Below are 16709 nucleotides of genomic sequence, written 5' to 3' on the forward strand. Positions count from 1 at the left end.
CAAGATGGATGGATCTTGAGGGCATTATGCTAAGGGAAATAAGTCAGACAGAGAAAGACAAATACCAAATGATCTCTCTTACAGTGGAATCTAAAACAAAACAAAACCAAGCTCACAGATACAGGGATCAGATTGGTAGTTGCTAGAGGCATGGAAAGGGGAATGGGCAAAATGGGTGAAAGAGGTCAAAATGTACAAACTTCCAATTACAATATAAATAAGTCACGGGGAGGGGCGCCTGGGTGGCTCAGTCGGTTAAGCATCCAACTTTGGCTCAGGTCATGATCTCGCGGTCCATGAGTTCGAGCCCCGCGTCGGGCTCTGTGCTGACAGCTCAGAGCCTGGAGCCTGTTTCAGATTCTGTGTCTCCCTCTCTCTCTGACCCTCCCCCGTTCATGCTCTGTCTCTCTCTGTGTCAAAAATAAATAAACGCTAAAAAAAAATAATAATAATTTAAAAAAAAAATAAGTCATGGGGATATAATGTACATCCTGGTGATAATAATACCGTGTATTGCATGTTTGAAAGGTGCTAAAAGAGTAATTCTTAAAAGTTCTTACCACAAGAAACAAAATTTTGTAAGAATAAAAAAACAGAGGTTTCTTTGAAATTAAGAATATCTATCGGGGCGCCTGGGTGGCGCAGTCGGTTAAGCGTCCGACTTCAGCCAGGTCACGATCTCGCGGTCCGTGAGTACGAGCCCCGCGTCAGGCTCTGGGCTGATGGCTCAGAGCCTGGAGCCTGTTTCCGATTCTGTGTCTCCCTCTCTCTCTGCCCCTTCCCCGTTCATGCTCTGTCTCTCTCTGTCCCCAAAAAATAAATAAACGTTGAAAAAATAAATAAATAAATAAATAAATAAATAAATAAATAAATAAAAAAGAATATCTATCAATAGCCATTAAATTCCATTAGAAAAATGACGCATTTTTTCCTCTGTTCCTGCTCAGATGCTCAGTCCTTCTGAGGAATCTAATGCCGCGCTGGGGTGAGGCCCTCATCTCATCCTGAGACTAGCACTAGCACACCGGGAGCACCAGCACCAGCTCGCTCAGCGCTCAGCGGTCAGTGCTCATCGCTCAGCACTGGCTCATGACTCTTTCGCTCAGAACTTGCTTAGCACTTACCCGCTCCATGGCCTCAGTCTTGGAGCTGGCCAGGAGCAACTCCGCCCTCATCCTGCAGAACAATGAGGTGATGGTGATGGATAAAGATCAATGCCCTCGTTAAGCAGCACGTGTGAATGTTGAACCTTTCTGGCACTGCTTGCTTGCAAAGGCCCTGGCCAATGTCAGCATCAGGAGCCTCATCAGCAAGGTAGGGGCTAGAGGACCCGCCCCAGCAGCTAGTGCTACACCACAGGAGGTCCCGCTTTTTCCACTACTGCAGTCCCTCGCTGTGAAGGAAGTGGAAGCCAAGAAAGGAGAATCAGGGGAGTCTGATGACATGGGCTTTGGTCTCTTGCACTATGCCTCTTCTGTAATCTGTTCAATAAAAAGCTGAACTCTTAAAAAAAAAAAAAAGTAAAACATGAAAGCTAGTAAAGATATTTGTAATCCATGGATTTGTAATCCGTGTTATTTGGCAAAAAAAACAAAAAAACTAAAACCCTCCTATCCAGAATATATTTAAAATGCCTGTAAATCAGTAAAAAACAACCCAATTAAAAAACAGACCAAATGTTTAAATAGGCACTTCACTAGAGATAATATCCAAATGGCCAATAAGCATACTAAAAGGTACTCAACCTCAATACTCATTAGGTTAATGCATATTATAAGCACAGGAAATACCGTTACACTTCCACTAGAATGAGTAATATTTTAACAACACTAACAAACCTGAGTGTTGGTAGGGATACAGAAGAACTAATCTCATCTATTCCTAGTGACTGGGTAGTGACTGGGAAGGGACATGAGGGAACCACTGGGCATGCTGTAAATATTCCCCAGCTTGTTCTGGATTAAGTTGTTACATATGTATGTATGTATGTGAGAAAACGTATTGGTCTCTACTGTTAAGAGTAATGTACTTAATGCAATGTACTTTAAAATATATAGGTATCTGTATACACGCATATATATTTTTATTTATTTATTTAAAAAAATTTTAATGTTTATTTATTTTTGAGAGAGAGAGAGACAAAGCGTGAGCAGGGGAGGGGCAGTGAGAGGGGGAGACACAGAATCCGAAGCAGGCTCCGTCAGCACAGAGCCCAATGTGGAGCTCGAACCCACAAACCGTGAGATCATGACCTGAGCCGAAGTCGGACGCTTAACCGACTGAGCCACCCAGGCGCCCCTATTTTTATATTTTGTAAGTTTTATTTATTTTGAGAGAAAGAGAGTACGTGTGTTGCAGAGGGGCAGAGGAAGAGGGAGACAGAGAATCCCATGCTTGTCAAAAGAGGAAACACTAGCACTTTGGAAATAAGATTACTAAGGATCATCTAGGGAAACCAAAAAATTCTGAAGCCTTTGTCATAGCTAGGTAACCCTCAGGCGACTGGCAGAAGAAAATGAAAATCCTCTCTGAAAGATTACATTCTAAGCCTCCAAATGTTTCTAAAAGTATATTTTTAAATAACTTGCCCAACAAAGATTACAAGGCACATGACAATATGAACTAGAATCAACAAAAGCAATAGACAATAGCAACAAGCAGGGACTCCAGGTACTGGAGCTATCAGAAAGACTGTAGTACAATTATATGTTTACAAAGATAAACTCAAGCTTTAAAGTTTCAGCAAGTGTGGAAGTTGAGAAACTCAACAGAAGACCATAGAGGAAGGGAAAGAAAAAAAATAATTACAGAGAGGGAGGCCAACCATAAGAGACTCTTAAGTACACAGAACAAACTAAGGGTTGATGGGGAGTGGGTGAGGTGGGGAAAATGGGTGATGGGCATTAAGAAGGGCACTTGTTGGGATGAGCGCCGGGTGTTATAAGTTATGAATCACAGGAATCTATTCCTGAGCCAAGAACACATTGTATACACTGTATGTTAGCTAACTTGACAATAAACTATTAAAAAAAAAAGTTTCAGGGGCGCCTGGGTGGCGCAGTCGGTTAAGCGTCCGACTTCAGCCAGGTCACGATCTCGCGGTCCGTGAGTTCGAGCCCCGCGTCAGGCTCTGGGCTGATGGCTCAGAGCCTGGAGCCTGTTTCCGATTCTGTGTCTCCCTCTCTCTCTGCCCCTCCCCCGTTCATGCTCTGTCTCTCTCTGTCCCAAAAATAAAATAAACGTTGAAAAAAAAAAATTAAAAAAAAAAAAAAGTTTCAGCAAGAAACTGAAAACCATAAAAAGTGTCATTTGAAAAGAGAACCACTGGGATGCCTGGCTGGCTCAGACTCTCAATCTCAGGGTGGTAAGTTCAAGCCCTGTGTTGGGCATGGGGCCTACTTAGAACAAAAACTTTTAAAAACTGGACGCCCGGGTGGCTCAGTCGGTTAAGTGTCCGACTTTGGCTCAGGTCACAACCTTGCGGTTTGTGAGTTCAAGCCCTGCACTGGGTTCTCTGCTGTGAGTGCAGGGCTGGCTTCAGATCCTATTTCCCTCTCTCTGTCTGCCCCTCCACTTGCACTCTTTCTTTCTCTCTCTCAAAAATAAATAAATAAACATTAAAAAATTTTAAAATATATTTAAAAGAAAAAGGAACCACCAAAAACTATAGAATTAAAAAATACTATAACCAAGCTTAAATATTCAATGATGATCTGAAGAGCAGATGACACTTTTGAAGAAATGATAAACTAGGAGCAGGTCAGAAAAATCTACCCAGAATTAGGGGCGCCTGGGTGGCTCAGTCGGTTAAGCATCCAACTTTGGCTCAGGTCATGATCTCACAGTCTGTGGGTTCAAGTCCCGTGTCGGGCTTTGTGCTGACAGCTCAGAGCCTGGAGCCTGCTTCAGATTCTGTGTCTCCCTCTGTCTCTTCCCCACCCACATGTTCTGTCTCTCTCTCCTTCAAAAAATAAACATTTAAACTGAGCATTGATGGGGAGTGGGAGGGAGGGGGGGGTGGGTGATGGGTATTGAGGAGGGCACCTTTTGGGATGAGCACTGGGTGTTGTATGGAAACCAATTTGACAATAAATTTCATATTTGGAAAAAAAAAAAACATTTAAAAAAATTTAAAAAATAAAAGAAAATAAAAAAATAAAAGAAAAATCTACCCAGAATAAAGCACTGAAATGGTAAGTACAGAAGACAGAGTAACAGACGTAAAGGTCCTAGTAAGAGGGCCTAACTAATAGGGATTTCACTGAAGTCCTAGAGAAGTAAACAGAATGGGACACAGGCAACATTTGAAGATATATAGCTGATGGGTGCCTGGGTGGCTCAGTCAGTTAAGCGGCCGACTTCAGCTCAGGTCCCGATCTCGCGGTCCGTGAATTCGAGCCCTGCGTCGGGCTCTGGGCTGATGGCTCAGAGCCTGGAGACTGCTTCCGATTCTGTCTCTCCCTCTCTCTCTGCCCCTCCCCCGTTCATGCTCTGTCTCTCTCTGTCTCAAAAATAAAAATAAAACGTTAAAAAAAAAATTTTTTTTTTAAAAGATATATAGCTGAAACATCTCAGGACCATGAAAGAATCTAATCTATCCAATTCAACAACTGCAATGAAGCACAGCCAGAATAACGCAATATTTACAAACAAAAACAAAACAAAACACCACAATTCTTTAAAAAAATTTTTTTTATTTTTATTTATTTTTGAAAGAGAGCGAGAGAAAGTGTGAGCGGGGGAGGGGCAGAGAGACAGGGAGACACAGAATCTGAAGCAGGCTCTGAGGGCTGAGCTGTCAGCACAGAACCTGACACAGGGCTCGAACTCACAAACGGCAAGATCATGACCTGAGGTGGTAGGATGCTTAACCAACTGAGCCACCCAGGGGCCCAAAACACAATCCTTTCACCTCCTGTATCTATGCCCTCTTGGAATGTGAGTTTGTAGCTCTTCACATCAAGAGGTAGAGTTTTTTTCCCCACTCTTTGATCTTGGCTTGTTTTGATTAATAGAATTTGATAGAAGTGAAGTGCTTGTTCTCAACCTAGACAGACCTCAAGAGGTCTTGTATGTATCCTTTTCTCTTGGAACACTGCTGTGGCCACATGAACAAGCTCAGGCTAACATACTGGATAATGAAATATGTAGCCCAGTCACCTCCACTGCCCCAGCCAACAGACCGAAGCAGCACTGCCTACCTGCCCTGCAGCTGACTACAGACACATGTAGGAGCTCATGTGGAACCCAGACCATGTGGAACAGAGAACCATCCAGCTGGGCCCAGCCCAAACTGCCAATCAAATTAATTATAAGGAAAGTAAATGACTGTTGTTTTAATCCACTAAGTTTTAGAGTAGTTTATTTCACAGCGAAAGCCAAATGACAGATAAATATTAAAATAAATCCACATATGGGGTGCCTGGGTGGCTCAGTCGGTTGAGTGGCCAACTCCAGCTCAGGTCATGCATGATCTCACAGCTTGTGAGTTCGAGCCCCACATCAGGCTCTGTGCTGACAGCTCAGAGCCTGGAGCCTGCTTCAGATTCTATGTCTCCCTCTCTCTCTGCCCCTCCCCTGCTCGCGCTCTCTCTCTCTCTCTCAAAAATAAACATTAAAAATTTTCTTAAATAAATAAAAAATAAAATAAAACAAATCCACACAGATATATCATAAAGATGTTTCAGAAAATTAAACACAAAATCTCAAAAACAGGTAAGTGCTAATATACTTAGAAGGAATAATTTCCTAAATGAGGTTGATCTTTAAGCATTCTAAATATTTCAACATAGTGTCAAGTGGGAAAGAGTAGAGGTAGACAGGTATTCTAGGCCCCACCCCCCCCCCACCCCCAAAAATCACTACCTAAAATGTAGTTCAGTTTGGGGAAAATAATGTAAGTCCAAAAGGTACATGTGTTTAGAGTTTAGGACTATGAGCCAAACAGATAGGATATATCATGGCCTTGCCACTAGCTATGTGGCCTCAAGCATACTTCACCTCTGTACTTCAGTTTTCTCATATGTAATGTAAATATTACTTGTTAAGGATTAAAATATGTAAGCAAAGATGTAAACAAACATAACACTATATGATAAGGAACTTCACTCTTGAGATGGGAACCACTAAAACTTGTATGTGGGAATAACAGAGAACCAGAGAATCTGAGTTACAAGGGGCCCTGGAGATTAAACAGTCTATCCTCTAATATGTGTGTGTGTCCTCCATTTTTTCACATTTTTTTTTTTTGATGTCTATTTATTTTTTGAGAGAGAGTGAAAGGATGAAAGGGACAGGGGCAGAGAGAGGGGGACAGACAGGATCTGACGCGGGCTCTGCACTGTCAGCAGAGAGCCCGATGCGGGCTGGAACTCATGAAAGGCGAGATCATGACCTGAGCCGAAGTTAAGACGCTTAACTGACTGAGCCACCCAGGTGCCCCATTTTTTGACATTTTTATTCCACTCTATTATTAGAAAGTTCTAATCCAAAGTCTACCTCTGTAAGATAGAGGAGTCTATTTTCTTTTCTGCAAAATAGCCTTTCTAATAGTCAAAGAAAGCTAAAAGGTCTCCCGTTAACTCTCTTTTCTCTAGGCTAACAGCTTCTTGTAAAATGAAATGTTTAGACTCCAAAGGCTTGCTATCCTCTTCTGGGTACCTTCCTTATAGAGAACTGAGAAGAAGGAAAAAAAAAAAGGCCCTATTCTACAGAATTAACTGAACAAAGACCTATAATCTATAAGATCATACTTGTCCTCAAAGAGATCACATTCCAACTGAAAAAGCAGACAAGTAAACAAACAATTAAGTGCTATGGTAGAAGTAAAAATTGTCTGCCACTGGGCTAACAGCAACTAACCAGGTACTCTGTGAGGGTAGTTATGAATGTGTGTTGGTGGCTGTTTAGAGAAGGCTTTTTGGAAGAAATAACATTGCAACTGAGTTTCAAAGAACTAGTAGGTTTTAGCCAAGTAAATAAGACAGGCTATCACAACAGCTACCTATTCAAATGCTCCCTCTTCAAGGTTCTCCTCTTCTAAAGCTTTGTATGAGGATAATGAACACAATGTATAATATGTAGAGAAGCAGTTTATAAAATCTGCAAAAATGAATCTCGTACGGCCAATTTCTTGCATCAACTTTAGAATGTTCTGTTACTTCATGGTTATGAGAAAGCATTTTTGTTGTTGTTGTTTATTTACTTTTGAGAGACCGAGAGACAGACAGACAGGCATGAGTGGAGGAGGGGCAGAGACAGAGGGAGACACAGAACCCATGAGATCATGACCTGAGCCGAAGCTGGACGCTCAACCGACTGAGCCACCCAGGCGTCCCTTGAGAAGGCATTTCTTACTGAAGATTGGACAAGAAAAGACGTATAGGCAAGTAGGTTAAAAATAAGCTTTTTAGAGTAGACAAACCTGGGTTCAAATATAAGCTCTACACCTTTCTAGCTATTCAATGATTCAACCCAATACTTATTAAAGGACTATTCTGTTACAGATACTCTGCTAATTGCTGGAAATACACAGTATCAGTATTTTAGAAGCAAATGTACTCTGCCATTCCTTAACACGGATTCCTCTGTTATGTTATGTTATGTTATGTTATGTTATGTTATGTTATTCCTAACATAAATCCTAAAACTACTGACAGATTTCAAGAGTGTTTTCCTCATAGACATGTAGCTGGCAGAACTGTTTTGTTATGAAAATAATTATCCTGACATGTTCTTGTCCATAAAGGACCAGATATACCTGCAAGCAAGGCCAAGACTTTCCTCAGAAAGCACTGGCTATGAGTTATCAAGCACATTATTTATTTTATCTTCACAATAACCTCATCCGGTAGATGGTTAGAGTAATGGCCTCTAATGATTCATACTCCCATCTGCCCATGCCCCTTTGCAATGTAACTTGGCTACTCCTCCCATAAAGAGGTAGACTCCATCTCTCCTTCCCTTGAATCTGGGAGGGTCATGTGACTTACTTTGACCTGTTTTAGAGAACTGACATTATAAGATTTCCAAGGCTCGCCTTAAGAAGTCTAGCAACTACCACTCTCACCCTTCTGGAACACTCCCATGGCTCTGTAAGGAACCACTGAATGAGACCACATGGAGAAACACAGTCAGCCAACAGCCTGATATATATGAGTACATTTTAATTCCACCAGCCCCAACTGAGCTGCCAGCTGACTCTGGACCTGCATGAGTAAGCCTAGATCTGGACCAGCAAAACAATCCAGTCAACCCAAAGAATCCTGAAAAATAAGAACTGTTTCACACCACTAAGTTTTTGGTTTGTTACATAGTAATAAACAACTAAAGTACCCTATAAGATAGGTACTACTGTTTATCCCCAATTCAGAGCTGAGGAAGTAGATTCTTAGGTTAAGTTTCAGAATCCTGCGAATACTTGAAAAACGGTATGTCTTCTGATAAATGATGTACTTCATGTTCTTCAACATAACAAAAAAGAAAGCAAGCATGGGGGGAAATATAAGCTGAGCATGGTGAAAAATATATGCTTATTTGACTTTCACTCAAATCTGTGAAAACTGCAAGTGAAAAGGATTAAGCCAGGAAGACACATTCAACTTATTTACAACTCATGGAATAAGTCAATATATGTATTAACTAACTGCTTTATAATAATAATAGTACCAATGACAATCTTGTGGCACTAGGCATCAGATACTGCTCTAAGTGTATGTGTGATATAAGTGTATATACATATACATACTCATTTTGTCCTCAGACAAGAATAAGTCATATTATCCTCATTTTCATGAGGAGGAAACTGCGGTACATAGTAGTTAAACCCAAGATACATAGCTAAATTTCCCACTGATAAAACTAGATTACATATACCACCAGAGAAAAGACAGCAGAGCCTACATACAGCACAGTCAAGGTTTCAACGGCCAGGTTAGAGCAGGTGTATCCCGTTAATATAGATCAATGTGATCTCAGCTGTCAGAATGTAAATATTACCATTAACTTGAGACTCAAACTTTAAACAGAATGCAAGTTCATTACAAAAGAACGGTGCTACATAATCTACAAAGAGAAAAGGGGCAATATCTATCTATCTATCTATCTATCTATCTATCTAAAGAGAAAAAGGGCAATATCTACCTACCTACCTACCTAAGATTAACACTACTGAATAACTGCTTCATGACAGGCACATGTCACAAATTTTAACGTGGAGTGGACCTAAATCTTCAACATAAAGTCCAAGAAATTCCTAAATAATTCAGATTTCTGCAAACATCACGAATCTAGATATCCTGACCGACGTAGTGAGGACTTTCCTATGTGCCCCTGTTCAGAGTTGGTGGTGCAGAGAACCCAAAACACAAGGACTCACAGAAGATGGTCCAAGTGGTTCTGATCATGATAGCGGCCATACCTCCTCAGCTCCCGTCAGCCTCAATAAGCTATCTCCTAGAAAACTCTTCATCAAAATCCCAGAATATAATTTTCTCTCAATCAAAAAAGATAAAAAAAAAAAAGGGGGGGGGGGTCCAAAGAGAGACCAGAATTTGGTGTGATAGGCCAGCAGCAATGGAAACAGGCACCAGGGAAGGCTAAGAAGGCCGTGAGAGCAGTCGTCTCTCATACCGTGCTTCTTAAGAAACCGGTAAGGAAGCTATCAAAGATAGCATATGTTGACAGTCACCCCAGGTCTGTTGCCCCAAGGGTTCCCTGCACCAGCTTTCTGCGGCTCCTAATATCTGCGTCCGCAGACGACCTCAGGCCCGCCCCCTTGGTCGTCAGGCAGGCTCCTGGCCTCACATCCCAAAGCCGCCATCAACCCAAGGAGAACAGGTCTGTGGGTTCCCTCTCCACCTCCCAGGCCCCTGGGAAATACTCACTTGCCCGCCAGATCTTTATGAGAGCCGCTCGAATTCATGAGCTGGGCCAAATCCTGCCGCACGGCTGCCGCCATCTTTCTTCCAGCTCAGCAGAGGCTACCGGGCCTCTCACCCCCAAAAAGAAAACGAGCGTAGTCCTCCAGAGTGCTGCTAGAGGGAACCTGAGGTGCCACAGAGTAGCGACTGTGTGGGCCAGAGCGTCTGCTAGGAGAGTCGGCTCGAGGTCCGTCCCCAGAGTTGAATGACGCGAAGATCCACTCAAGACTGAGGCCCGCCCAGGATTCTCCCACGGGCTCAGGCTCGCACGCTCCCACTTAGGATTGGCAGATGAAGTTCAAAGGCGTGTGTTGCCTGTGCAACTCCAGTAAGTGCCGGGTAGCCAAAATTACCGCGTTGTCATCCAGTTCCGCGTCTCACTTGTGGTTTACTGTTCTTCATTCTTCACGACAGCCCTAAACTTGTGCTAAAAACCGAATTATTTCTAATTCACCACGGAGTGGTACTGTTGTAAAATACAATAAAAACGTATATATTTCTTGTCCTATTTTGTACCTTTTATATAGGTTGATCACGCATCCCCGTTTGTTCAGGATGGTGCCATTTTTCATCTGTTGTCCTGGAGTGATTATTAATAACACGCCCTTTCACTGTAGAAACTGTTCCATTTGGATGTCAAATCATATGGTCACCTATCTTCATATGTAATTGTATTAATTACTCATGTATCCTTATAGAATTTCTTTCTGCAAATAAATATGTGTTTATCCTTTCCTGCTTTCACTAAAGATAACACACCATATCATTATTCCTCTTAATTTATTTCACTTTTTTTGGAGATGTTACCATGTATGTCCAGAGAGCTTCCTCGTTATTTTTTTGAACCGGAGAGTATTACATATAATGAGGGGATGCCATAGTTTAATTTTTATAGCTAGACACTTAAGTTGTTTTTAATCAATCAGCCAGTGCTGCGGTAACTTCCTACCAACAATGTGTAGGAATGCAATTTTCTACAGTCTTGACTACAAAGGATGTCAAACTTTTGAATTTTTGCCATCATGGTATGTGATAAATAGCATGTTCCCTCTATTCAGTATGGGAAAAAAAAGAAGACCAGAACATGGAAATCCTTTAAGAAAGTAAAGTAGATATTGCCCACCTCAATTCAGATCTCAGGCTGTTGGCAAGAATTTAGTCATATAACCATGCTTGGCAACAGTGAGGCTGGAAATCTGATTTCCAGTTGGGCAGCCTTTTGCCTAAGAAAAAGAAAAAGATGAGTTTAAAGGGACAATCAGTGGCCTCTACTACAATCTGTCTCTCTGATCACCTAAACATCTGTGTGTATCCTTCTTACAGTAAAACACTCTTACCTGTGAAGAAGAGAGATCAATTCTCTATTCAGTTTCAATACCAACCCAAAAAGCAGGATGTCTGATGATGCACAACCCTCTCCATCAGATTGGGATATGTCTTTTCATGGCCCAGAGCCATATGCACTATAAAACAAATTATCTGCCTCATGCCCATACATGTAATACAAAACAACAGTGGAACAGGAACAGGATAACCACAGTTAAAACTCAAAAAAAGTAAGAATGTGAAACTCATAGCAGTTACTTGTTAATAGCAATGGTGGAATCTTGGGCAGGAATTATGAATACTCATTACCCTAGGAGTAGAGTAAGTTCCTTGGGTAGAACCTGGTTCTGCTCTTTGAGAAGAGCTCCATTGTCCATTACACTCTGTGGGCCCCAGCTTTGCCCTAGGAATACAAGTTAACTGGATGTCGGTGAATATTCCCTCTTTGGGGGAATGCCTTTGGACATGGATCGAGAGCTTTTGTAGGCCAGGCTTTTCAGTATTACTTTTTTTAATGTAATTTAAAATTGAATATTTAGTAAACTCTGACTGCTTCCAGACAGTTTCAGGTTCCAGGAACCACACCCACAATTGTTTCTAGAAACAGTTGTTAAACATGGCGTATTCCCTGGCTTCTACACTCGAACCATTCTTAACATCTTTTTAATGATGACAGTCTTGAGATTATCTGAAACAACAGGCTTAAGTGAAAAGAGAACTCTATTAATTTGATTTTTGCCTCAGTTTATCTTTGTTTTCTGTTGTTTTCTTGTTCATTTATGTTTGTGAAAAATCCTTAATGGGCTATGGAAAATCTCTAAGCCAAGTCTTCTCTTCTGGTGTTTAGGGGTACCTAAGCAGTTGGCTTTTTCAACTTAGTGAAGCCCAAGAATTTCCAGACGTTCTATTTGCTTTTTAACCTGACTTCGAACTTTGTTTGTAATACCTTGCTGAAAGCAAAAAGGAGCCAAACACACAAACTGGTTCTTTCCATGTACCTCCCCTAGAGCTACAAGCTAGGCAGGGAAGTTGTCTGCCTTCCAGACTGCTCATTACCCCTGCCCAACCTCTAAGAGAATCTACATGTTTTTAGGTTTTATTTACAGCAGGGAGGAAAAACAAACAAGCACGGCACTGGAAACTTATTCTCTCTTTTCAGTTGCTTAGCAAGAAGTTAGCTGGGCACATCTGAATTAGCAAATCCTAGTTTTATATCACTATGCAAAACCTTAGGTCCAAGCCAACACCTACTGAATCAAAGCTGTCAATATTAACAAAATCATCTAGTGATGCTTCCACATGAAAGTTTGGGTAACAGCGCTCTAGCTTAGATGTCCACGCCACTAGATGAATTGTTTTCACTAAACTCTTGCATATTAATGGCTATCAAAGCCATTTCCCTGGCCAGGAAACTCCCATTTTTATATAACCAACTAGTTGGTCTCTACCCCCTCACAATTTCCCTACAGATATGCAGAAGAAGTCATCCTGGGATCCTATTCCTGGTGCTTTTTCTACTCTGTCCCATGTGCCCAGCTGAAATATGCCTTGCTATAGAAGGAAGAAAAAAAAAATCATAGGTGATTGCATATGTTCTGCTGTTTTCTGAGCACCCATATTTACTCTACATTTATTCCACATGTTGCTAACGCTGTGTGACAAAATTATTCTAGAGTCATCTTGTGTGTTTCCTAGTCTAGACTCAAAATCAGTTGTTTCACCAAGAAGTCCTTGTTCCTTTAGTTCCTTTTAGGAATGATATTTACAGATAACAATCTGAGTGCTAGGGTGCTCATTGCTACTGTCTTGGACATTTGGAACCTTTTCATAGGACAGAACTAGGAAATATATACATAGTTTAAGAATAAAATAAGTCAGGAGTTCATACTGATACTTCCAATTTAGGTGATTTTACTAAATTCCAATTTAGGTGATTTTACTTAACCTCTTCTGTATTACATCTATATCTCCTTACTTCCACATCCAGAATCCTGGTTCACAAGTACACAGTAGATTACAGAATCAGAATATTCCAAAATTATTCATTTCATTCCCTCCTGATTGTACACACAACAACTTTGGCATAGCAATACTAATATTACCATCCCCCATATGATTGCTGAAGAATTCAGCATTTTCTTGCTATTTCTCTCCCATTTACTCTCATTTTTCATAATTGGACTATATCTATATTGTGAGCCCCCAGAGCTATTACAAAATATATTTTCTTCCTCTTAGTCCTCATTTAGTCTTAGTTCTGTAAGTAATACACATGTAATGCTCACTGTCGGCTCTTATATTGAAACCTCTCTAGTTGTTTTAGTTGATGGAAGCTAGTTCTTTAATAGGTTTCTCAGGAAGGGCTTCTGGAAAACATAATTTTGAATGTTCTTGTATGTTGGAAACATCTTGTGCCTTTCATGTTTGAAAAATCAGTTTTGTTAGATATAATAATCCTTGACTCACTTTTCTTGAGAATCTGCAGTGTGGTGTTCCATTTTCTCATGACCTAAAGCATTGCTGAAAAATATTTCATGAGAGTTTAATTTTCTTTTCCTTGTAAGTCACCTACTATTTTTGCCTAGATGCCCTCCAATTTTTTCCCCTTTAACATCAAGTAATTTTACTAGACCAAGGTTTGGTGTTAGTCATTCTGGGTCAATATTCTTCAGTATACAGTGTGCTCTTTCAGTAGATAGTTTCAGTATTCAATTTTTCAGTAACATTATCTATAATTATACTTTTTGTACTTGTTCTATTCCTTTGGCTTCTTTTCTTGGGCACTACTATTGTCTTTATGTTAGATCATCTTTACCTCTTTTAATGTTAGTCACTTTCCATCAAAATCTATTTATTTTTTCACATTTTTTGATTAATTTTTTTCTTTTCATTCTATTTCTCTTAAGGCATTATCTGTCACTTCTATTTACTCCTCATTTCCTACGAATTGAGTCTTCATTTCTAAAATGATGTTTTTTACTTCTAAGTCTTACGTGAGTTCTGCCGCTCATTCTGGGTGTTCCATTTCTTATTATGCTGTTCTGTCATGTCCTGCATCATTTCTTTTCAATTTAACTAGTGTGAAAAGTGTATTAAAGCTCATCTTCTTTTCAACTTAACTGGTGATTACCTTCCCTTTTCTGACAATCACTATCACTTTTTCTTTAACAATATATGAGGACAGGTTTTTAGCCCTATCCTCGCTTCTGGATGCTTTAGTCCCCCATTGCCTCTGTAAAGGCATTTACCTCAGTAAATGAGATGCATAGAATATTTTTATTTCCACATCCTTTGCTTCTAGTTAAGACCTTGAGAATATACTGACTTCTGGCCCTTCCACCCTTACTGAATTCCTTAGTTGCACTGAGATAGGTTGGCACTTTGTTCCACTTCAGCAAGTACTTGCTTTTCCTTTGCAGTATGTCTCCCCTGTTTTAGGAATCACTAATTTAACACTTGTGCTATTAATTCCCAGTTTCATTGTCATTTTTCTCTTACATTACTATATAAATTCAAACTAAATTAATCATTACAGATTCCCCTTCTCTTCATCTGCCCTGTCTTGATAGGAGGTTTCTGCTCTGATTGTTTTGTTGTTTGATAGTGCTCCCTCTTTAAAGTTTTTTTATGTTTCTTCATTTTTGAGAGACAGAATGCAAGCAGGGGAGGGGCAGAGAGAGAGGGAGACACAGAATCCAAAGCAGGCTCCAGGCTCTGAACTGTCAGCACAGAGCTGGGCTCAAACCCATGAACCATGAGATCATGACGTGAGCCGAAGTCAGACACTTAACTGACTGAGACACCTAGGTGCCCCTGGTAGTGCTCACTCTTCACTGATCCCTCAGAGGCTGTGCATGGGTAATATATTTGTGAATCTGTGCATATTCACAAATATCTATCATCTTGATGGTTGAATGGGATTTGGGCTGTGCTACTGTCCTTTTCCCTCAGCAACCTTAGAAATGTTACTCCACAGTCTTTCAGTTTCCAGGATTTCACATGAGAAGTCCAATGCTAGTGATTTCTCTCCCTCTCTTCCTCTCCCTCCTTCCTTCCTCCCTCCCTCTTCTCTCCATTCTCATTCTCTTTCTTCTCTTTGAGAGACTGAGTATGCAAACAGACAATGGCAAGACCATATGTAAAAATAAAACTGACCTGGGGCGCCTGGGTGGTTCAACTGGTTAAGCATCCGACTCTTGATCTTGGCTCGGGTCATGATCTCACAGTTTGTGAATTCAAGCCCCACATCAGGCTCTGTGCTAACAGTGTGGAGCCTGCTTGGGATTCTCTCTCTCCCTCTCTCCCTGCACCTTTCCTGCTCATGCTCTTATGTTCGCTCTCTCTCTCTCTCAAAATAAAAGAAATAAACTTTAAAAAATAAATAAATAAAACTGACAAGGTAGTCTTCAGCAACCAGTCCAGGAAAGCAACTCACCATCTGCAGCCACCATCCCAGGAAGCCAAACAACTGTAGTTATCAGCCCCAAATGGCCACCACTTGATTAATTACTGACAGCTTCCCTAATTTTTGCCCCAACCAGGGAAAGCCAAATACACTCCCCTAACCAAATATGTAGGATACCCCACTTCTAGGTAGCTTCCAACAGCTCCCCCATGCCAACAACCTCCAATCAGGGCATACCTGAATTCCCTTTTCCCACTATAAAGCTTTCCATTCCTTTGCCTGCCTTTAAGTCTCTGTCAAACACAAGTGATGGTGTCTCAAATCTCTTGCTATAGAAGTTCTGATTTAATAGCCTTTGATTGTTCTCATTTGGCTTTATTTCTGCACCTTTCTTCTCCTTCTCCCTCTTTTTTCTCTTCTTCTTCCTCTTCTTTCTCTTTTTCCCCACTCCTCCTCCTCCTCCCCCAGCCCCACAGTCTCCTTTGTAACTTGTTCTTTCCACCTAAAAGTTTTAAAAGATCTTTTCTTTATAGGAATTTTCCTCAGATATGCCTAAATGTGTCTTATCTCATTGACATTACCTGGAACTCAGTGACCCCTTTCATCTGCAGACGCACATGTATCTTTAGGTCAGGGAAATTTTCTATTATTATTTGCTTAATTATTACCTCTTTTTATCTGTTCCTTTCTCTCCTTCTGCAATTCCAACAGTCATATTTCAGGTCTTTAGGATGTATCTTCAAAGTAATGTGCCTTTTACATCATAATTTCTCTCTTTATATTTTTTTGCTCTGTGTTTTGAGATATCCTTTCCACTTTTCAGGCCACTTAGCAAGATTCAATCATTCTTCAGTGTATCATCAGTTTTGTGTTTTTAAAATCATGATTTCCATTTGTTTACTTGTGTAAAAATGTTATAGCTGCTTTATTTATAATAGCCTCAGGGGAAAACAACACAAATGATCATCACAAGGAAAGTGGATGGAGAAACTGTGGCATATGCATTCAATAGAATACCGCTCACCATTAGAAGGGAAAAAACTACAGATATGTGCAAG

The 16709-nt window shown here is 40.7% G+C and overlaps 1 protein-coding gene, 1 long non-coding RNA gene and 1 pseudogene across 3 annotated transcripts in view; 2 read left to right on the top strand and 1 right to left on the bottom strand.

Moving 5' to 3' along the window:
* The window catches only part of COPS4 (COP9 signalosome subunit 4), a 43496-nt gene extending 33275 nt beyond the window's left edge, over nucleotides 1-10221 (bottom strand). The window contains exon 1 of one of the 2 annotated variants that reach the window (XM_045473507.1): nucleotides 9885-10221. In XM_045473507.1, coding sequence (XP_045329463.1) covers nucleotides 9885-9958 — 74 coding nt within the window. In that variant the 5' untranslated portion in view covers nucleotides 9959-10221. The remainder of the gene's footprint in view (nucleotides 1-9884) is intronic. The other variant, XM_045473508.1, reaches the window with a different exon arrangement.
* Nucleotides 1132-1520, top strand: LOC123595758 (annotated as a pseudogene).
* On the top strand, nucleotides 10111-10653 carry LOC123595759. The gene is made up of 2 exons (XR_006711360.1): nucleotides 10111-10248; nucleotides 10448-10653. It is a non-coding gene; the product is annotated as an uncharacterized LOC123595759 (long non-coding RNA).
* The last annotated feature ends 6056 nt before the right edge of the window (nucleotides 10654-16709 follow it).

Source organism: Leopardus geoffroyi, chromosome B1 (assembly GCF_018350155.1).
Source record: "Leopardus geoffroyi isolate Oge1 chromosome B1, O.geoffroyi_Oge1_pat1.0, whole genome shotgun sequence".
Taxonomy (NCBI): Eukaryota; Metazoa; Chordata; class Mammalia; order Carnivora; family Felidae; genus Leopardus; species Leopardus geoffroyi.